General features: G+C 44.4%; 1 protein-coding gene across 1 annotated transcript in view; it reads right to left on the bottom strand.

Annotated features, from left to right (window-relative positions):
• cps1 (carbamoyl-phosphate synthase 1, mitochondrial) overlaps positions 1-23,603 on the bottom strand; it is an 81,607-nt gene that overhangs the window by 40,529 nt on the left and 17,475 nt on the right. Inside the window, exons 15-25 of the mRNA XM_083638429.1 lie at positions 23,327-23,484; positions 17,154-17,282; positions 16,301-16,445; positions 16,008-16,218; positions 15,695-15,893; positions 15,441-15,617; positions 10,187-10,305; positions 3,084-3,225; positions 2,197-2,262; positions 736-799; positions 363-544 (exon numbers count right to left, since the gene is read on the bottom strand). Coding sequence (XP_083494555.1) covers positions 363-544; positions 736-799; positions 2,197-2,262; positions 3,084-3,225; positions 10,187-10,305; positions 15,441-15,617; positions 15,695-15,893; positions 16,008-16,218; positions 16,301-16,445; positions 17,154-17,282; positions 23,327-23,484 — 1,592 coding nt within the window. The remainder of the gene's footprint in view (positions 1-362; positions 545-735; positions 800-2,196; positions 2,263-3,083; positions 3,226-10,186; positions 10,306-15,440; positions 15,618-15,694; positions 15,894-16,007; positions 16,219-16,300; positions 16,446-17,153; positions 17,283-23,326; positions 23,485-23,603) is intronic.

Genomic DNA, 23,603 nt, shown 5'->3' with positions numbered 1-23,603 from the left:
ACAGCATCTCTCAGAGGGGGAAGGGCCACTCACCAACACTGAACACAGTCAATAATGATCATCAATCAATCAATCAATCAATCCTCAAAGGTTTCAATGGCGAATTCTAGTGTCCCAGTGTCTAAATGTGGTTTCAGATGTTTTCTAACCTGACAATTCTGGGGGAAATCATTCAAGATTTCTTCCCCTTTTTTGGCACGAAAACATAATTTAAGAAACCAAATATTAGAGCATACAGTATATTGTCTACCAGCGGCATAAATCAAAATATATCAACATCAGCATTCAAATACCCTCTTCCGTCAAACCCTGGTATTTGTATTTGTATTTGTGTGTGTGTGTGTGTGTGTGTGTGTGTGTACCTCCTGCTGGGTTATGTCCAGGATACGTTCCAGGGTCAGCTCTTCAAAGTAAAGGCGGTCACACTCGTCAAAGTCGGTGCTGACTGTCTCAGGGTTGTGGTTGACCACCACCGTCCTCTTGCCCATCTGCCTCAAGGCCCTGATACTGGACACAGCGCACCAGTCGAACTCAACACTGCTCCCTGGTGGACCGAACCAGCGAAGAATGTGATTATTTTAGCTATAGGCAGGAGTTTGATTGTTCTAACTGAACAAGACAAAAAGATTCATAATATTCAGAGTAGCAATTGTTAAATCATATAGAGTAATGTATCCAGTGCAGACTTTATTTGAACAGCATGCACATTATATGAAAGCTTATCAACAGCCTCACCGATGTGGTAGGGCCCACAGCCCAGAACCATGATTCCCTGGTCTTTGAAGTCCAGATCGTGCTCCTGACGAATTGACAAGACCAATGTTAAGGATACACCCTTGGCAACATAGGGTTCATTTCCTTATGTAGTTATTTAGTATCATATTCAGGCTTCAAATCACCCCCCCCCCCCAGAACAATTGAAAAAGTCTGTCTATTCACCTTATTCACCACGCCCACTTTTTCTCTCAACACAAACGTATTTGTTCTTCCGGTTCACCGCTAGTTGCCTACTGTGGCTAATATTAGCCGCTAGTTAGTTATGTTATATGGCAGTAAAATGCCACTGAATGACCAAATTGATATAACTTTTAACCATTTCGAGTAACACTGTTTCCATACGGATCACCAGCGTTAGTTTGTTGTTTATAACGTGGCTATATTCATAACGTTTATATCTCGGATGCATTATTTCGAATCCCACATAGGTTACGCCTGGCGCAACCTATGTGGGTTTCAGGATCTTTAGAGCACAATATTCCTGGAATGCAAGTTTAACTAAACAGTTACATGTCCTCTGCATTCTACATAAAATTAAGATATTACGGGTTGTTTTATTTTGTATGTTACATACTTATTGGCCAAGATATGTTACTTTATGGGGGAGTAATTCTGCCAGTTTAGGAGGGGAGTGTGGGCGGCCATCTTGCCTGCGGGGTTTTTGGCAAGTCTAAACGGAAATACTATTACGAAATGATGTAATGCGGAAGCGTCCATGTGTGGGCAAAGAATAAGGTGAATAGAGATGAGATGATTCCACTTGCTTCCAATGCAATTTCTCTTGTTTCAGGAAGTGTCAGGATCTTGAAATTTGCTCAGATTTAACACTAGAAAGACCACAGCCGTCATTTTGACCTTTTTGAAATGTATATGTGCAATAACTCTAGTGGTTAGAACGACCACTTACGGTCGTTCTAGTAGTTATGGAATTCTGCCCCTTCTAGTGTTAAAGAAGAAAAGAGCTTAAGACTCTATAATAGATTGACTTATTAATATTTTTGCAGTACAATACTCATCATATATTCAGAAAGAGTTTTCATCCATTTCTCATTCATGCAACATTATTTACATTACATTATGTCATTTAGCAGACACTTTTATCCAAAGCGACTTACAATAGTACATTTAGTCAACAACAGTAATGAAACCCACTGTGCATCACAGTCTTCATCAGCTAACACTTTTAAAGGGCTTACGTAGCTTTTGTTTCTCTCTTTTTTAGAAGGGTAAGAGGAAAGGTTAGTTCAGGAATGGTTAGTTCAAGAAGGGTCCAGGTGTGACCTGAAGAACATTTCAATCAGAAAACATGTTTTGCAGTGATAAATCAACCTGGAAGCACCACACTTTAAACCAGCTGTCTGGTTACTAAGAAATAGCAATGCTACACTAGGAGTAGCTTTCTTTTCAGGGAGCACATACCTGGCCATGATAGGTACAGTACAGGTAGTTGGTCATAGCTGGGTACTCTGCTGCCAAGGTGTCAATCTGAAAAGAAAGACCAGAGAAAATAGTAAATTCAATCAGTGGAAAACAATGATACTCTCTTCATCTGGTACTAGCATGTATCTTATTTCACACCTACTGACAGGATGTGCTATCTGCTATCAGAGACATGGCAACAGAATAATGAATAGAGTTAATATGATTATGAATATTACTAATACAGAATGGTCTGCTGGAGGAGGAGGTCAGGAAACATATTGTTTTCCATCACAGGTGTGCTAGTAATTGCTAGGCGAATACTAATGGCCCCCTTTCCACCTGGAATTAACCTGCATCCTGAATGATTTAATTTCATTCAGATAGAGCAAAAACACAAATGTTGCACAAAAGTGGGCTGGTAAGTGGTTGGTAGAATTAAAAAGTTCCAACACTCAACATGCAGCAATCTCTATTTATCTATCTATGTTAAACCTATTCCAAAGATGTATTTTAACACCAGGTGTAAAAGTAATCCAAACCAAGACACAATCCGGATGTAAGACGCACGTTAGTGCCAGGTGGAACGGGGCCAATGACATCTTTCACCTCTTCACCTCTGCCCCCATTACATATTCTCGTATGCTTCTAATTATGTAGGCAGCCACACACACACACACACAGCCTGTGTGTGTGTGTGTGTGTGTGTGTGTGTGTGTGTGTGTGTGTGTGTGTGTGTGTGTGTGTGTGTGCGTGCGCGCGTGCGCGTACATGGGTAGGGTAGGCGTGTGTGGGTGTGGAGCAGGCAGGGGTCAAGTATCGAGCGCACGGTGTCAAGTGGATGATTCCTGCAGCTGACTTGCACTGGAAGCTCCAGTGACGCTCACCTGTTTGACCCAGGGTCTGATGCCGTGAGCCAGCCTGAGCTCTCTGGCTGCCTCCTCGCTGGATCCCAGGATCTGGCCGACCTGTCGGTCTGAGAAGCCGTCCTTCTTGGCCTTCAGGAGCAGCTCCCTGGGCACTGTGCCGCTGGACAAAGAGAATGATGAGATGTGGTGATTATATAGGCAAGTTAAACCTGTATTCCAGTTGCTTTGGTCCAAATCAGGGGATATACTGTATGGTAGGTGATGAGTTGTTACAGTGTTGCCACAGTGTTGCATTGGATTGGTCACAGTTCACATGGCAACATTTCAATCAAACTGTCATTTATCAGCCAAAGCAGCAGGAGCATGGGAGTCATTTTCCATCATAGGTCAGGAAGGGACTTTCCTAACCTGATGCTTGCAAGGTGGTTTGTTTCACATAAGCATCTGGGAACCCGCTCGGGGGAACCATTTAAAAGGAGCAGACACTTTCAAAAAATACCTGGCAGGTGATTGGATGAACCATCTGTTTATTACAGTCTATCATGGGCTCGCTTCTCACTGGCATCACACCTAAAGCCCACCTGTAGCTGCCTCTGGAGGACACGGTTTGGTCTGAATCACCGGTGGTTCGAATTCAAACCAATAGATTGGATCGTGATCTCGTGTGAATCCAGACACTCCTGCAAGTTAAGTAACCTTGGACATTTTCTACTTTCCTATAAAACACATTCCTGTCCTATTCCTGTTAGCCGGATCATGTTCTCTCTCCAATGTCCCAGGGTTTGTTTGGAAATGAACTGAGAAACCTCCCACTAAATGAAGATCTCGGTGGAGGTGATTGGTAGCCTATCTCTCACACCAGGCATATTGTTACAGTAGTTATAAGGTTTCTCTAAATCAAGACCATGATATCTCCCATAAACCATGTTGCAAAGAGGATATTTGCTTCTTAGTCAAATGTTTTTCTCTTTTGTTATACTGAAGAGGACAAACGGTTGGACTGGTTTCTCCATTGGCCTTCTTCTATCTGTCATTGCCAGAAACTCCATTGGCACTGGAAGAACAGCGCCATCTTCCTGTTTTGTGCTGTAATGCATATTCAAGGCTACCATGCCAGATCTGACCTGGTGTCATACTGTACTATGTAGATTGCAGTGTGGAGGCTGGTAGAATTCAAATACAGTATGTTCTCCCTGTGACCCAGGACAGCTCAGTCAACAGATGGATATATGGACCACTTATTCCTGGACTTACGTTTCCCATGATTCTCAGCGGTTGCCGGTTGTCGACTTCCTGTTTACATTTTTTTCACTAGCAAGGAGGTGCGCGCCGCTGTCAAAGAGTGGGAACGTTTGGCTTATTTTATCCAAAATGGCTAAAAATAGTAACGTTGTGTGGTTGCATAATGGCAATATTTTACAAAAACGAGGTGAATGTCAATTCACTCCTACTGTATGGGCTTATTTTAGCCGAAATTGCAAAAAAATAGTATGTGGTTGCATAGCAGCAGCTTTTGTTTTGAAGGCTAAACGTCCAAACCGGAACTCTTATTATTTGGTCATTGACCGTAGCTTCAGCGGTCTCTCTCTTTCAAGATTCAAGATATTGTCACTCCGTTGTACAATTATGCACGTGTGAAATTATTGTGCTGGGTGGCTCCATTACAAGACATAGGTAGGTACAAAGTCACAACAATTATTATGATTATTTTCAGTCTCTTTTGCTATGAACGGTCCTGGGCGGAAACAGGCAACCGGCAGCTGGAAACAGGGAGGGAGGGTGTCATGGAAGCGCCACGGTCTCACCAGGAAACTCGTGAATAAAGCTAGAAATTGAAGAACTGACCTTTGAATTTGTGATGTGTCAATGGGATGTAAAAGCTGTTACTTCTCTATAAACAATGAACTTTCTGAACTCATATTGTTCTTTTCCAAATTCCAAGTCTTTTCAAGTTTTGTGAAGTATAAGAGTCAACCCAGCAATCAAGTTCTCCTCTCTATCCAGTCAGGTGGACACCCAAATAAGGTTAAAATTCTGGTTCATACCTGTTAGCAACGCTAGGATAGAAACTTATGGCTTCACCGTCAGTGTCCCATTCGTTGTCAGTGGATCAGCCCCTAATTTTACATCCCAGTGGCATCACAAATTCAAGGTTCTCTGTAAGATTTCCATCTTTAGGATAGAAAGGTGCAAGTTCACAGACACTGACTGAACTCAGAAATACATGTGAATTCTTAAAATGGGTGGCAGTCCCCTTTAAGCTCAAAAGCTTTTGTTAAAATACAGAACATACCTGCTGCACAGAAATGTGGCAGAACTACGCTGATGCACATGGAAGAGACCCGCTGAGATAGAAGAGAGAAGTGGACAAGCAAGAGCAAAAGGCTTTATTGGTTGTTGTTTTCTACCTGTGGCTCCTTCTCTTCTACCTGTGTGTTTTAGGTCCAGTGAAGTATGAGAGTCAACCTGGACCGGTAACGAGGTCAAGGCTGGCTCTCCTATCCAGCGAGGTGGACCACGAGGAGCGGTCCACCTCCGAGCGATCAATAACACATCGACAAACGAGGCGCCCAGGTGCCTGGGCGGGCACGGGGTCAGCAAGTGCAGCCATTTAAGACTCATTTCAATTGATAAAAGTTTTATGCGCGTGGTGTAAGGATGCACAGAAAAATGGAGGTGGAGAGGCAAGAAAGGAATTCTTCCTTCTGCTAAAGCGCAGCTCGCGCTCTCCTGCCTCCCTATCTGAATTATTTATGACCTCGCACCGTAGCGATATTGGAAATGTCAAGTGTGTTTTAACTTCCAGCGCACATGGCTGGGCTGAGAAATAACAAACCCCAGTGAAAAGACAGAGGAGGAGAACAGGCAAGAGTTTAGAGTGCAGACATATGATCAGGACAGCTTGTTTCAGTTTACATGCCATCCACACACATGCATACACACTATGTATAACACATCTAACTAACATACATCCAACTGTGTGTGTGTGTGTGTGTGTGTGTGTGTGTGTGTGTGTGTGTGTGTGTGTGTGTGTGTGTGTGTGTGTGTGTGTGTGTGTGTGTGTGTGTGTGTGTGTGTGTGTGTGTGTTAGGGCTGCACGATATGAGGAAAAGCTGCGATGTGCGATAACACTGTTCAATATTGCGATGACGATATGACCTTCGATAAATAAAAAAATGCTATAAACAAAAATATAAAAGGGTACATATTAGCTACAGTAGCGTGTTATTTTACCCCGCTAGCCGGGCGCTTCTCGCTCATACAGTATGAGCCCGGCTAACGGGGTAACGTGTCATTCTGCTTTAATAGACAGCTAACATAGACCCCAAACATTGAATAGCCTGTCTATTAAATAAAGAAGTAGTATTCAGCTTGACTCACTTCTGTCTCCACAGCCTCCCTGCAGGTCTTGTACATTTTGGGGAACCCGTCTTTGCCCACTGCAAATAGGCATCATGTCCTTCGTCAAACAACGAGTTATGGAGTCTGTTATTTCTTTGTGGCGTTTGGATGTTGTCTCATAAGGAGTCACGCTAGCTAAACTCCAAGAAATTGATGGTTGCTGCAATCGCTTCTTGCTGCTACTCGACGTTGTTGGCTTTGCGGCTTGGCTTTCTTGTAATTGTTTGTGCAGTTCTTTGTGGTTATATTGCAGGTGGTGATGAAGGTTTGTTGTGTTTCCCCACAACTGCGCCGCATGTTTTACACAGTACCTGTGTTTGCAGCGTGTCATCTCGTTTAAATCCAAAATTATTCCAAATCAGAGAAGTGCTGTGCCTTTTTGCCACAGTGTCGCTGATAAGCTAATGTGAGCTAAGTGTAGCTAGAGACGAGTGAGAGCAGATAGATAGACCCAACTCCATGCTACCGCATGCTTGCTACGCCAAATGGTACTCTTCCGGGTCTCCTGGTCATCAGCTTGTGATTGGCTGTTTGTCAATGACGCGGCGAAAACACAGATACAGGGAGTCACTCGAAGTTGAAGTGTCTTGCTTTATAGTGTCTTTGGTGAGAGCAGCTTTTGCTCTGCATATGAAAGACATTGAAAGAGCATTTGCTCCTGTCACGTAACTCAGTTTTTTTATTGCGATAACACGTGACTTTTGCGATGTGTTCATCGCGCATTTTCATATCGCGATGACGATGAAAATACGATACATCGTGCAGCCCTAGTGTGTGTGTGTGTGTGTGGCCACATGTCAATGAGTGTATTTTAAGGCATATAGAAAGACTCATATGCTACTGCTGTAGTAGCATACAAATGCACACTCTCAAACACTGACAACCACACCCACTCGTGTATATTCCTATATTATGAGGAACTTCCATTGACTTGATCAGGGGTTTTCAAAGTCTGAGAGTGTGGGCCTCCCCTCACAAGGCTTGGAGAAATGCCCCCCCCCCCAAATCCCATAGACACTAAAGTCAACAATTGAGCCAAGATAGCCTAATATTGCTGTTTGACATACTTCAGACTACATCAAATACCTGTACAATAAAAAATAGTCTGTCTGAAGGCATTTATTAGGTTCTGACTCCGGGAAAGTGCGGGAAACTGTCAAATTCCCCAAAAGCACTGGACTCTGGATCTCGGAACTATCTCTATAACCCAATCAGACACATTTAGGCTATTCTATGTGATCTCCTCTTGATAATTACCATAATGTAATAAGTAATGTGAAGAAAAAGATTCACTTCCATTCACTGAGCCTCCCCTGAAACTGTGTGGAGCCTCCCTGGGGAGGCCCGCCTCCCACTTTGAAAACCTCTGGACTAGATTAATTCCCAACTCCTAAACCCACAGTAACCGTAACCATCGCCCAGTGGCAGTCAATGACATAGAATATTATAGGTAGTTGCCTGGGGCGACAGCTGGATAAGGCCTGCAGAGTGCTGTTTTATTTATTATATGATTATTAATTGAATTCAAAGTAGTTGCCTTCTTGCACTCCTGTCCCATGAGCTGCGCCGCTGACAATTCAGGGTATTCTAGTATAATTAGCTCCTCCAAGATTTTCTTCGGTGTGGTTGCCATGATAACAGAAACGCTCTCTGATCGAAGAGAGGTGGCGAGTTGAAAAAGTTGAACATCGGGCGTCCCGGGGGCTCACCTGGTAGAACGCGTACCATTAAGGCTTAGTCCTTCACGCAGCCGTCCCGGGTTCGAATCCGACCTGCGGTCCTTTGCTGCATGTCCTCCCCTCTCTCTGTCACCTCAGAGTTGGCTAAAAGCCATGCACAGATCGACTTGTGAGTGGCAGCTGCCATCGTAAGTACTTTGAAAGTAATGACAGTGGCAGGTCTGAGAGTAAGGTAAGTTAGGGTGCAAGAATCAGTATAGGTCTACCTGCAGCCTATCCTACTGACTTCCTGGCCTCATAAGGAGAATATAAACAGACAGACACAACCTATTAGTCCATTCATCCATTAGTCGATGAGAAGAGTTGACCAACTTTTCATTAGTCAGTTAGTCGCAGGGAGAAGAAAAAACAAACTCCATAGGGGAGCTGTGTCTTGTGGTTAAAGCTATTAGACTGGGGTTGCCAACTTTGGGTACCTGGCTGGAGTAAGATTTTGACGGCATAAAACTACCTGTACAAAGCAAGGAATCTCTGTCTGTCTGTCTGTCTGTCTGTATGTGTGTGTGAGCATATCTTTCCATTCGTCCGATCTACTTCACACTTGGCAGGTGTATTGCTGGATCTACTTCACACTTGGCAGGTGTATTGTTGGATCTACTTCACACTTGGCAGGTGTATTGTTGGATCTACTTCACACTTGGCAGGTGTATTGCTGGGGAATCAAGGATCTGCGATGACTAATCAACTAATCGATTAATCGCTATCTTAGTCGACTATTAGTCGACTAAGAAAATCTTTGGTCCACATGCCGATATACGATATGTATCAAAAGCCCATTATTTGCCCCGATACATCAGCGTAACCCGAGAAGAGATATGAAGAGGGAGCCAATAAGGGGATGAAAGAGAGAGTGAGGGAGAGAGAGAGAGTGAGGGAGAGAGAGTGAGGGAGAGAGTGAGAGGGAGAGAGAGGGAGGGATTTCCCAAACACAGGGCGCAGGTATCAAGGCAACCATGTGAGAGCATCCGAGAGCACTTTGTTGTGGCTGTCAAAACACTGGTCAGTGGTCACACAACACAAGCATCTACATACACATCGTCAATACATCGAGATAAGCGTGTACACACAAATATACAGACTCATACAGAAGTACATCACCACCAAACTATAGCCTGAAAATGATGTTGCCATCTTTTTTTATCCAATAGTGACATCTAGTGAGCTGACCAGTAATGTGTCATCATCGTCATCAGCCAAAATACACAGAAATATATACATATAAGAAAAGCATTAAACAATGCTTTTCTTTAAGACCCTGTCCTTATATTACCATCAGGATAAAAATGTGGGTACTGACTGACTGATACTATCAGTAATGTAAATAAGTACGAGTAGTTTGCTGTCATAAGTCTCATATGACCAGAGTTGCCACTTTTTTTTTTACTGCTGTGCCAGTACTAGCATTTGTCAGGGCAAAATAAAGGGGAAAAGACATCCAAAGAGGGTTTGTATTTCTTCATGGTACATTCAAGTTTTAGAAAGCCAAGTTTAAGAGTTTTTAATACCAATTTAACAGCACTAACCTTGGAGAACCAGCCTATTTCTGATTTAAAATAGCTAATGAAAGGTGTGAAGATATAAATGGGCAGAATAAGAAAAGGGATAGCAGGAGGTTATTGTAACTGTTAAGGGAGGAGGTTACTGTAACTGTTAAGGGACATGAAGTCCAATTGGGTTTAGTAAAGCTAGCAGATATAAGATATAAGATTAATAGTGTTCAACTTCAATTTGGAGGTTGATGAGTGTCGAGTTGTGTTCGAGTACAAATTACTACAGAAATATGAATGTTCCTCAAAGTTTGACTGGTGTTTGTATCATCAGAGTGGGCATCTACAGTGTGTGTGTGTGTGTGTGTGTGTGTGTGTGTGTGTGTGTGTGTGTGTGTGTGTGTGTGTGTGTGTGTGTGTGTGTGCGCGTGCGTGCGTGCTGGGGTGCACGTGCGTGGTGCGTGTGTGTGTGTGCGTGGTGAGTGTGTGTTACCTGTCGTACTGTGCCAGGTGCTTCTCCAGCTCTGTGATGTGATGGAGTTTGTGGAGGAACCACTTGTCTATGGAGGTCAGCTTGTGGATCTGCTCCACACTCACACCGCTGTTGAGCGCCTTGGGGGTAGAGACATAAAACAGCCTCATTTATTAAAGGTGGTTGACGATTTAACTGCCCAAAGCAAAATGCTTCATTATCCAACATCAATATTTTCATAATTATGCATTCCTCATACAAGTTACTATTCCTCATACTTCTGGGATCATTCCAATAGCTTCCTTTAGGGTTGGTCCTGATATCTTTTTAGAATAATACAATCCTGGCATAAAACTGAACTAAACTATATTTCTTTTTTGCATGAACATGGTCAAACAAATAAAGAAAAAAATGCCTGCACAGTGCACACAGACAAAAAGGCTGGAGAGGCTCTTCAGATGCATCAAGAGTGTGATTGATTTACATGGTGGGGAAAATAAAAATGGAAGACAAGGCAAGAAATGGAGGGGGGGAGACAAGATGTCTGAGGTGTCACATGTCACTTTCCCCCCCACTTTTAATCATGTTCTTTTTGCTTGACACAGTTTATTTGCTTGACTACTTGCTTGAAACTTTTCACTACATTGCCTATTAGCTGCTTCAATCAAGAAATATCAGAACTCAGTCCAACCCTCATTTCCTTTCTAAAGCCTCCTACACATGATCCACGGTAAAAGATCTCTGCGCCCGCTGTCCCGTTGTTTTCCTATCGGAGAGAGCGGCGCTTCTCCACTAGGTGGCAGCACTACCCTTGGTGACGCGCACAGCTCGATTTTGCCACTTTGCTCTGCGCTCAAAGTTCAAAATATCTCAATGCTGACCTACTTATCGCTGCCCTTTCATGAGCACAACAATGAGTAACACTGTACAGTGCTGTGAAAAGGTGACTACACATTTGATTGTGTTAAAGTCCCATTCCGTCAATTGTCACTGTTACTGACGCCGGTGGCCGTTAGAGTAACTGCAGGCAGCGTGTGAACGAGCTGACGCGCGGGCACCATACTCGCACGCGCACAAGCAGTTGCCTGGCAACAGCAGAGGTGTTGTTTGCTTTGTAACGTTAACTCATAAAAGTCACTTGAAAACGGCAACCTGGACAATTTATCGGTCAGATCAGCCTCGAGATGCCCAGGAAGGATTCTGGATGAATTATCGGACGTTATTGTGGCATGTTTGGCCGTGTTTTGGCTTACATTGGCTGCGGGGGAATGGATAGAATATTCACTTTACCGTGAGCCAGGAACTACCCTGCTTCCCTTGCATGTACGGTACCGTGTAATGCCTGGAGTTGACCAAACTGAACAATCAAACAATGTTTCATAAGCATAACGGTAACGTTATTTCCGACTGTTACATTCATTATCCACACAAGATGGTAACGTTATTAGTGGAGCTCGGTGGTAATTTCTATACATATAGCTAAATCTATTAGTATAGCATCAAGCTAACGTTATGGTTATAATAGGCAGACTCACCACCGCAGCTAACTGCAGTCAAACAATAATGTTCCATGACCATAAGCATAACGGTAGTAACGTTAGGGTTGCATTACGTCACACAAGACGGTAATGTTAGCACTACGGAGTGACAATAAAAATCTTGAATCTTGAAAATCCATTAGCAAGCAGCTAACGTTATCTGGTCAAAACTACATTACAGTAGCTACAAGCAGCAAGTTCCCTTCATGAACCGAAAACACAGTCGTGACTCTAGTTTCCCCCCGATGTCGGTCACATTGCTGCTGTCTGGCCAGACGGGCTTCATTAGATATTTATTTATTTATTTAGTGTGGACTTTTTCTGGAGTCTGTGTTGTTGTTTCCTTTTGCTAGCAGCTAGCGACGAACGTAACGTTAGCCATTTCCTGTTAGCCGTCTAGGACAAGAGGCAGGCTCGTGAACGCGCAGACGTCACATCCTCTAGCTGTGGCGGGAAATGCTCACCCCTTCGAAACTGCGGTATTTCCATGTATCTTCTGAACGGCTAGTCGGAGAGAAACGCCCCTGGTCACCATTTTTAAGTTACGTCAAGGCACATTCACTCATTGCCAATAAAAAACACTTTGTGCACATTTATTTCTCGCCAGAACCGATGGAATGGGCCTTTAAGTGTTACACTCTATCGATAAATGTTTTCCAATGACACAAGCTTGCCATATTCTTAGCTGATCAAGCTTGGTGGAATTACCCCAAGACAAGTGTGTATCAGCTTTAAATGTCCACTAGGGTTGTCAGGGTACACAAAAGTCACGGTACGGTACGTACCTCGGTTTTGGGATCACGGTTCGGTAAGAATACGGTACGGTACGAAAACGGGGAAAAAAAGCAACAAATCCCAAATTCTGTTTTTTTCCCTTTGAATTTGTCTGAATTCTGCTTTTTACACTAATTTTACCATCAGAAATAGTGTCTAATAAGTGGGAATGAATAAATGTCCACTATTTAATAAGATCTAGGCAATCCACACAAAAAGGTTTTACTCTAGAGCAGTGATTTTCAAAGTGTGGGGTGCGCCTCCCTCTCAGATGTCTGTATTCCAGCTGTTTGACAGGGCAAAGGCATTTCCCCCCACTTTAAATCTTTATTGTACACAAGTTTGTAAACAGAGTGCATGTGTAGAGTAGCCTAATACTCCCACCAACCTAGGCTATGTGCTTATGTACCAGCTTATGTGCCAGCTATGTGCCAGCTGTATTTTTTGTATTGTTTGGGGCGATCTTCCAACATAATAACCTATAGACCTTATTCGATAACCCCGGACGGCGCCATTATTGTTGACAAACCGCAGCCGTAACGTAGTCTGGCCGAGCGTATAGCAACAGTTATGGCTTCGTCAAAGAGAAGTGATGAAAAAATAAGTTTGGTCGGAGGTGCGGACCCCTATAAATAACTGACTTAGAGTAAATGTAACTCATTATATTGCCAGGTATAACGTAGCCTACCGGACATTGTGAATACAGTATTGGCATAGGCTACACATCTCAGGAGCTGAGCTGATTTTTACTTGTGTGCCACCAAAGACATCATCATCATCATCATCATCATCAAACATTGTCGTGACAGCAAGGTAAATAACCTTAACGTTAAATGTTTGTTTGATCTGACGCTTGCTTGCATAAGCCCAATGTTTGCTACTAACGACGTTAGCCTCTAGTCTCTTTCCCTTCACGTTTGTGGACAGTAGCTAACACCCGGCTTTTATTGCTGCTATTACTACAGCCATGTATTATTACACAGCACACTATCGCTGTTGTGAAATAGCTCCTGACGCAGTAAAAACGGCATTAAATAGGCTAGTAAGTAACGCTGGCTAGCGTCCTAAGCGATGACAGCTGTCAGTCACTTTTAAACAGCGCGCTGCGGAATGTCAACAATATGGTGGCGGTGGGCGTGCCCGTACGTGAGTGACGTCAATCGAATAAGGTCTATTGCTTTCAATGGGTGTGGACCAGATTTGCATGCGGGTATTAAGACTCAAAGAGGTGGGCAGCAGAGGGTAGGGTGAGGTGACAGTGACAGCGACTGTGCCAACCACCTTGAGGGGTTATCGTTGGTGTGTTTGATAGCCTAGATAAGATGTGGATCATTAATCCCTAATGCTGCCGCCACCTTCAATGATCTCATTCTGCATTTAAGGGGACAAATCTATCTCCACTGTCGAGACATCGAGCTCGCGCTATTGGAGGTCTGACACTGACTCGACCGCAAGCCTGCTCTCCTCTCACCGGCTAATAACAGCATGTTTTAAGTGGTAGAGCTGGATAGTTCTCCCCACGCACTGATTCACGCAACATCCCTGGGTTTGAGTGGCAGAGCTTGACCCAGATAGGCTCATTAAAGTGCTGTATTCACCTTCATCCGATAAAGTCTCTTTGAAATTAGGTAGCTCTCTAATGGCTCAATTCCACCACATTTTACAGCCCTGCACAGCCCGTCACCACTCGGCTCTACTTGCTTCAACCCGATGGACGTTCTGCTTCGACCGCCGTTCATCTGCCCCACCTGCCCACACCTGGTCGTCATAGCGACCGCATATCTGCCCTCCACCCATGTTCCAAAGTAGGCTATAACATATAACGTTACAATTAAATCCATACACAGAACTTTTAAACTGTTTATGAAATACTGGTGCCTCTAAATGACCTACAGAGTGTGTGTGTGTGTGTGTGTGTGTGTGTGTGTGTGTGAGAGAGAGAGAGAGAGAGAGAGAGAGAGATCAGTGCTGGCATGACCACAGTCCTTGATCCTGGCCTGAGCAGCCAGCTCATAGCATCACAGCATGTTGGGCGGGTGTTACAGTGTACATGGGCAAATGTGACAATCGACCAGGAGAATGGATATCACTTTGTTGTTAGTCAAAACTCACAAGCGCTGCGCGAGGGACGGGCGCGAGGGAAGGGGGTTGCGCTAGAGTGAAGCCTCTACCCCCGCGGCCTCTCACCAGGCAAGACTGCGGCTTCACCAAGCGCCTGCGGCCTAGCGGAGCCGACGCAGCACTGAACTACACAAGCGCTTCAGAGCAGCGGACTTTTGGACAATTGAAACCACCGCGCCGATTTTATTTCACCAGAGGCGAAGGCAGCAACACAAAAGACTGATGGAAAAGCATAACAGAACAGAAGGTAAGCCCCCCACTAAACTGGTATGCAGCGCTGCATTGACAGTCAGTAGGATAGAGAGTAAACACGATTCTGCCTGACCAATCAGTCGTCTACAATGTTTTCACGTCACCGTATGAACCCGGGTTCGCAGAATAGAACCCCGACGAGGCAGGGACCAAAAGTAGCACGACTCGGCCTCAAATCAAACCGGGCTGGGCCGGTTTATACCGCTGGGATGAGACCATTTATCGAGTCGAGCGGAGCGGGACCGCGCTACTAGCTGCGGTGGAATTGGGCCATAAGAAGAAGGAGCTAAGCCAGGTCTACAGCACCACACAGGGCAAACAGACAAAAGCAAAAATACAGTTCAGATATCATTCTGATTTGTCCTCCCAGAGATTAGATGTTTTTTTTTCAAGTATGCAAAACTCCTAGAAACTTCTATTTTACCAAGGCGAGATACCTTAGACAGATACTTCTAGACAACCACTTAATTCTTTCCTGCTGTGTTTCCCTGCTTGTAATTACCTTTTTCTGCGACAAAGCAAAATGTGATTTTAATGAGAAGATCATTATAAATACAATGCATCACTATTACTGTGTTAGAGCAGTGTACCTTGGCGATGGAGAAGATGCGGGTGCTGGAGGGCACAACCAGCTCCTGCTGCAGGTCGTATCTGTCGGCCCACGCTCTCCTGAGGGGCAGCCGGGGAACGAAGCCGTCCACCGATGGGTGGCACATCCTCAGGGCCTTCTGCATGCTCTCCTCAAAGGTCCGGCCCACTGCCATCACCTGAAGACAGGAGAGATATCAGAAAATATTCTGGGCGAGTAGTGAGTGAGTGGTGCGTTAATAAGATCCTCCCGCACCTCTCCGACACTCTTCATGGCACTGCCAATTTCGAGGGACATGCCCTGGAAGCGGTCCAGGTCCCACCGGGGGATCTTGGTGACGATGTAGTCCAGGCTGGGCTCGAAGCAGGCTGTGGTCTTCTCTGACACGGCGTTCTTGATCTCCGGCAGGGGGATGCCCAGAGCGAGCTTGGCCGCCACGAACGCCAGCGGGTACCTGGGAGGCATGGGCAGGAAGACTAAGATTAACTAGTGCTGTATCCTACTGAACAGGTGCAAGAGCTACATGCTGTGTGCATCTGTGTGTGTTCGTGTGTATTTATTCTCTCACCCGGTGGCTTTGGACGCCAGCGCAGAGCTTCTGGAGAGGCGGGCGTTGACCTCGATGATGCAGTACTCCAGGGACGAGGGGTGCAGGGCATACTGGATGTTGCATTCGCCAATGATGCCAAGGTGGCGAACCACTTTGATGGCCGTCTCACGGAGCATGTGGTACTCCTCATTGGACAACGTCTGGCTCGGCGCCACCACAATGGAGTCGCCTGGAGGGGGAGAGAGGTTAGGGTTTCGGGCTAACTTAAATCTAGGAATCAGAACTTGAGAGAGAAGAAGAGAGTTTAGTACCAGTGTGAATTCCCAGTGGGTCAAAGTTCTCCATGTTACAGACTGTGACACAGTTGTCAGCCACGTCTCTCACCACCTCATACTCCACTTCCTTCCAACCCAGTAGAGATTTCTCCACCAGGATCTGTCTGCTCATGGCCAGGGCCTGCAATATATACAGTATATAGAGAATATTAGTATTATTCTACCAGCTTTATGGCTACATTAACATTGGCATAATGCTGGGGAAAGGTGGAAAAGGGTGTCTTAAAAGCTTTGTTAGATCTAAAGAAACACAGAAGTCTGTTCGTACTGTAGTAGAGTAATAGCAGTAGTGCTGTACTTGTAGCATTAGGGGTGCACAGATCAATTGCCACCGATCATAATTGGACGATAAACATTCAACTGTCGGATCAGGAAAGCGGTTGAATGCATGCCGTAAAAAGTATGAGCCAATTTGCAGCAGTCAGCAGACCGTTAGTAGCGTAGGCATGTCGTCCATCTGGCATTGACAGTTCATTTATGACGTTGTGCTTTGAATTTCACAGCCTATGATCAGGGATTAGAAGCAGTTTAATATATTGGACGGGATGCTGCCGGAGTGAAAAACTTTCCATGCAGTGGGGCTAAGTGAGGAGGCAACTCAAGACAGTCATCATCAAGAACACAGTAACATGGAACTTGTGTGTGTGGGATACAACCTAGGATTTATTTACACATGGGAAGGCCAGCTTGTGCTGTTAGTAGAAAGTAAAATGCATCACTTTAATCAGCGATCAGAGATCAGCCAATCGCATTGCAAAAACAACAACAATCAGAATCGACCCCAGAAAGCCTGCTGGGTGCATCCCTGCCATCCAGCGTGTATACTGACCATGCGGGCGGTTTCCTCCAGCTTGTCCTTGTTGCCACACAGGCCGGAGCCCAGGCCTCCGAGGGCGTAGGCCGAGCGCAGCATCACCGGGTAGCCAATCTGCTCCGCTGCTTTGAGGGCATCTGACACCTGAAAGACACACCAACATTACATGGCTTTGATGGCTCAGAAACCTAGATTTATCCTGCCAGTCAGGGGGATTGAACCAACAACTTTCCGGTCACAAGCTCACTTCTCTAACCTTGGCTTTAGGCTGCGTTCACACACAGCACCCAAGCCTTGCCTACGCCTGGCCTTTACCCACGCTTTTAAATAGGCGTCCTTTTTAGTCAATGAGGCTGTGTACACAGGGCGCCTCAACGTGAACCTTGCGTGTACCCACGCCTCGCCTGAACTGCGCCGATTTTATCGTTTAGACGTGAGTTCTATTTTCAAGCCGACTAGGCACGTGAAGGCAGACTTTTTCTGTCAAGCCATGAAGGAAAAACGCGACAATATCTGTGGGAAATGGCAAAGTCAACTGAATTTCAAAATAAAATGGTGTCACTACAACAGCGTTGAGCAGAGAGAGAGAGAGAGAGAGAGAGAGAGAGAGAGAGAGAGAGTGATTGACGGGTGGCTATCATGTGGGGCTTTCTCCCCATCAGTAAACAAATCTTGAGGAGAGAGAATAGCGACCGAAGAAGCAAGATGGACAATGAAAAGTTAATCCACTTAGCACAACAGCATCCAGTTCTCTAGTGACCCAAGAAGGAGACCTGGTTATACATATCCAGCATCAATAGCACATTAAATATATCAGATTTATTTTACCACTACCCATGATAATTCGGGACCACACGTGAAAAGAAAACACTCGGGAGAGAGGAGAAGCGCTTGTGACTCGGCAGGTTCAGCGTGGAATAGGTGTCCAGTGTGATCGCAAAAACGTGTGCTAGGTTCACGCCCAGCTCAAGGTATGTAGGCATAGGCATGGGTTGAGGCAACGCGAGGGGTAGGTGCCCTGTGTGAATGAAGCCTTAGGCCACCACTGCCCTCCACTTAGCCTTGATATACTGTACATAGAAGAAAATCAGACATTGTGTCAACAGACAAAGCTGGATATTTTTAAGTCATTAAAATTATTTTAATAATGAGATGTGTTGGAGAGGTCATCTAAAAGTTTAATATAAGTTTAATATAACAAATGTAGGAGAATTATCGACACGCATGAGTGAGGGGTATTATTGGCATGGTAAAACAGCTCAAGGGGTACATAACACAAAAAAGGTTGGGAAGCACTGCCTTAAAGGATAACCTCACCCCAAAACAAAAATTCACTCTCATCTACTCATCCCCATGCAGATGGGAGGTCGAGTGAAGTTTTTTAGTCCACAAAACATTCCTGCAGCTTCCCAGGAAAAAGAACATAAAATGCCTCCTTACTGCTCCTCCGGTGTAATCCAAGTCTTTGAAAGCCCCGACATGCCAAGTTGACTTGAAAAGCCATCATTTACCCAAACTTTTTAGTCTAAATCTTCACTGTACCCACGTAGCTCCCAGCCGTGTCCATGTTAGCTCACAGCCAGTCTGAAGTGGGTGCACGTCACTGCACGAGCCGTACACGTGCCGCTAGAAGTATTTCCAGTTCTCTTCCCAGAATTTTTGGACAGTAATCCTCTGGTAAGAAGTGTTTACTATACACCTGGGACTGCACGGAGGGATTCGACGGAGGATATGAGATCCAGACGAAGAGCGCATGTGATGCATGTACACGCCTTCGAGCTCATGCACCCACTTCAGACGGGCTGCACGCCAACGTCTACGCGGCTGGGAGCTATTGGGTACAGTGGGGATTTAGGCTAAAACATGGGTTAATTACATGTTTTCAAGTCAACATGGCATGTCGGGGCTTTCAAAAACTTGGAGGAACAGTATGGAGGCATTTTATTTTTGTTAAAAAAAAAGAAGAAAAAAAAACGTTTGAAAGCTGGTCACCATCCACTTCAGTTTGATTGATTGATTGATAACTTTATTGAAACAATAATAGCAGGTAAGTACAGGACAAACTCAACAGTAACATATTGCTCAAAAGGAATAAAACACAATAAAGCCCGAGGGCTTGTTTCCATTGTGGTCCTTGTGTGTGGGACAAGAGTAGTGAATCTGTATGCAGGTATGAGCGCGTGTGTGCGCAGGACAAAAACATACACAAACAGATGATATCATTTACCACTCAAATCAAAATTCTAAAACTTTAAGTTAATTAGATACCTAGTAAAAATGCGTCAATCAATAAATAATAAGATAGAGACCAGCTCATATACTAAAAAGAGGAACCTACCTAGGGATTTAAAAACCCCGCCTATTCAGGGGACATTAGGAAAGGAAAATAAAAGGTTTAAGAAAGGAAAAAATAAAAAGGAAAGTAAAAGGTTTAAGACCACATTTGTGAGCCCACCAGCCATTTTTTCAGGGCAAGCTTAAAAGAGAACCTGGAGTTAAGTGTCTTAATACTCTCAGGGAGTTTGTTCCATAAAATAGCTGCTGAGTAGGAGAAGGTGCATTTACCCTTTAGGGTTTTAAATTTGGGGGGAACAATGTTGGAGGTGCTTCCTCTTGTGGAGTAGCCATGTACCTCACTGACTTTACAAAAGTAGTCAGTGAGGTAACGAGGAGCCTCCCGTTTAATAATCCTAAAAACCATGCACAATTTAATTTGGGAAACCCTCTCCTCCACTCTGAGCCACCTGAGGCTATGGAAGTGGGAGGGGAGGAGATGGACTCTGGGATGAAGCTTCAGAATAACCCGAATTCATTTATTCTGGGAGGTCTGAAGCCTGTTTTTGAGTTTGGTGGTGATTCCCGTGAACCAAGAGGAGCAAGCATAGTCAAAGTGACATTGAATCAGAGCATTTGCCAAGGTTTCAAGGGCGCTCTTGTCAATGAAAGAAGAAATTCTGGCTAGGAATTTGGTTCTTTGACTAACTTTGGAAATCACTTTTGCGGCCATGCTTTCTCCTGAAAGTTTGTTATCTAAAATGCAGCCAAGGTATGTAATCTCCTCCTTGGTGTTAACAACTACGTCACCAACCATGATTTTAAACTCGGGGGACTTTTTTAAATTAAAATTTGACCCAAATAAAATGGCCTCCGTTTTCCCCAGATGAAGTGATAATTTGTTATCTGAGAGCCACTCACTAACACTGTGAAGCTCGCTGCTCAATTTCCTTTCGATCTCCCCCTTGTCCTTGTGCGAGAACAAGAGGGCGGAGTCGTCCGCGAAAAGGAACAGGTTGCAATCACAGGCCGATTGCATATCTTTAATATAAATTAAAAAGAATAAAGGCCCTAAAATACTTCCTTGGGGGACCCCACACGTCAGGGGGAGGGGACATGACATCGTTCCATTTACGTCCACCACCTGCTCCCTACCCTCCAGGTAGGACCTAACCCAGTTGAGGGAAGTGCTGTTGAAGCCCAGAGCCCCGAGCTTACACAGAAGAACATCATGGTTAACGGTGTCAAATGCCTTTTGTAGGTCCAGCATGACCATACCACAGTATTTGCCAGCGTCAACTTCCTTTCTGATGTGGTCGGTTAGAAAGAGCAAACAGGTGTCAGTTGAATGAGATTTTCTAAAACCTGACTGAAATTTAAACAGGAGCTCCCGAGATGCAAGATAACTGTCTATTTGTTCAAAAATGACTCTTTCCATTAGCTTGGAGATGGAGGAGAGGATTGAGACTGGGCGATAGTTTCCTGGTTCCAGTTTACTTCCTTTTTTATGAAGGGGGATTACCCTGGCTTGTTTGAAATCATGGGGGACATGACCTTCTTTAATAGACAGATTGATTATATGAGTAATATATGGTGAAATCAAATCAGCTGCATCTCGGATGAACCTGCTCGGGATGTTGTCAATACCTGTAGCTTTAGACGGCTTGAGGGCCCTGAGCTTCAACAGCACCACCTCCTCTGACACCTCCTGAAACTGGAAGTCGCCCGGCCGAACTCCTAAGTTTGAGTAAAAACTGTCAATGTGGTCTTTACCATAACGTCCAGAGTGGGAGGGTAATTTACTAACCAAGGTGCTCGCAATGGTTGTAAAGAAACGATTGAAGATGCCAGCGACAAGGGATTTATCAGATGTTAAGGTGCCTTCCGAATTTAAGTTCACGTTAAGAGATCTAGTTTTAAGTTTATTATTATAGCCCAATTGATTTAAGGATTTCCAGAGCTTTTGGGGATCATCCTTATTCTCTGCAATTACCTCATTATAGTACTCTGATTTCGCCTTTTTGATTAGCCTATTTACTTCATTTCGGTGTTTTTTAAATAGGCCGAAGGAGGCTTCATCTTTTGTAATCTTAAATTTCAGCAGGCTGTTATTTCTAACCTTAATGGCTTCTATGATATCTGCATTTATCCAGGGTTCAGTTCTAGTTTTAAACCTGACCGATTTGACCGGGGCCAGCCGGTTAATGACCCCTAAAAATGTAATCTTAAACAGGCACCATGCATCCTCTGCCGCTGACATATTGAGCACCTGTGACAAGTCCGATTTTCCAAGCTCGTGTTCTAAGGACTCCTTATTGTAGTTCCTCGTGGATCTAATTTTGACCGTATGGTGGCAGTTTATTACTGGTCTCTGAGTTTTGCGTGTACAATAAATGAGTGAATGATCACTTATGCCATATTCGATTACACCACTGTTGGAAATATTGGACTTGTCAGAAGTAAGCACAAGATCAATAATGGTATTTGACGTGGGGGATACTCTAGTAAACTGGGAAATTAATTGATGTAGACTAAAAAGTTTACAAAACGCCTTAAGGGCTTTGAAGCTAGAGGAGTCATGTTTGAGCATATCTGTGTTCAAATCTCCAATCAGAATTGTTTCGCGTTTACCGTGGTCAATAGCGTTGGAAAATGACTCCTCCAGATACTCGTAAAAGGCTGACTGGGACGGTGGGCGGTATAAAATCCCGACTAGAAGGGGCTTGGTTTTAGGCATTAAAATGTCCAGCCAAACCGCCTCTAAATGGGCACATTCTAGATCAGACCTCACATTAAAACAAATGTCCGATCGAATGTACCCGCACACCCCCCCCCCTCTCCTGTTTCTGTCTTTCCTTATAATTGTATAATTTTGAATTTCGATCTCTGAATCGTTTATGGAGCTATCCAGCCACGTTTCAGAGAACGAAATAATATGGGCCTTGTTGCTCGCAAAGAGGAGCCTAATTTCATCAATTTTGTTTACAAGGCTCCTAACATTCAGGTGTATAATATGCAACCCCCGGGCCGACCACAGCCTGTCCAAAGACATGGACAAACTGTCAGCTGGGGGTGGGGGGATTTGGGGAGAGAGTTGTTTAGGAAAATGCAGTAACTCTGATTCCCTGAGAAGATGCAGAAATGTTTTGTGGACTAAAACACTTAACTCGACCTCCCATCGGAATGGAGGTGAGTAGATAACTTAGAGCAGTGGTTCTCAACCCAGGGGTCCTTGAGAGGTTTTCAGGGGGTCACCAGATTTCCCCCCACTATCATTTCATTGACTAGAAGTTAGCCCAATGAGAGAATGTATAATAACGTGCAATAACGTACTGATAGTCAGCTTACTCTGTAACATGTAGCTTTTATTAGCCTCTCAGGCTAGCTCTGGACGAGACAACAACGGTTCCCATTACCCTGCGTGTGCAAGTTTTTCCGACAGGGCTGGTTGTTATGGCAACTATCAACAACAACTACTACTAACTACTACAAGACATAAAGACCGAAATAGGCTACGTTGTTACTGTGTCTGTCGGAGACACGGCGTCACGTTAACATTTAATATGAGCCGAATATCAACCTGCGCACAGCTATGTATACAGGAAGTAAACCGGATATTCAGGTGGGTTGTGACCGTTTGTTATTGTTGTCAAGTTAAAGCCATCTATAGATCGACAAAAAAGATAGTCAACAAAGTATAATCAAATACAACATATAATAGATTTGTGACTAGGCTTGTTGTGCAACATACAGATGATAAGATAAATAGAGGATTACAAACACAGAGTTGTAAGGTGGATGTCAAAGCCCACCCCCACCCCCCCAAGCTTTGAAATATTCAGTACAGCCCTAACAGTCTGCTGGATCAGATTTTCATAGTGAATGCTATATTCTGTCTGGACTCTGATCCTTACCGACTTCACAGCGATACTGGGAGCGATCTTCTCATTGATCTCCATCAGTTTGTCAGCAAAGAGCTGTCTGTCCTCTGTGGCCATGATGGACTCCACCGGGGTTCCCAGGACCTTCACCCCATACTGCTCCAGGACGCCGCTCTGGAACAGCTCCACTCCTGACCAAACCACAGACAGACGCAGGGTTAAACTTACAAGTGTAGACACAATTTCTAAGAGACACACTTGGGGAAATGCTTTTATCCCAACTGCCTTATACAGTACTACGACCAGCCTA

This window comes from Poromitra crassiceps, assembly GCF_964638095.1.
Source record: "Poromitra crassiceps genome assembly, chromosome: 6".
Classification (NCBI taxonomy): Eukaryota; Metazoa; Chordata; class Actinopteri; order Beryciformes; family Melamphaidae; genus Poromitra; species Poromitra crassiceps.
The sequence above is the reverse complement of the archived record's forward strand: the minus strand, read 5'-3'. Positions and strand labels throughout refer to the sequence as shown.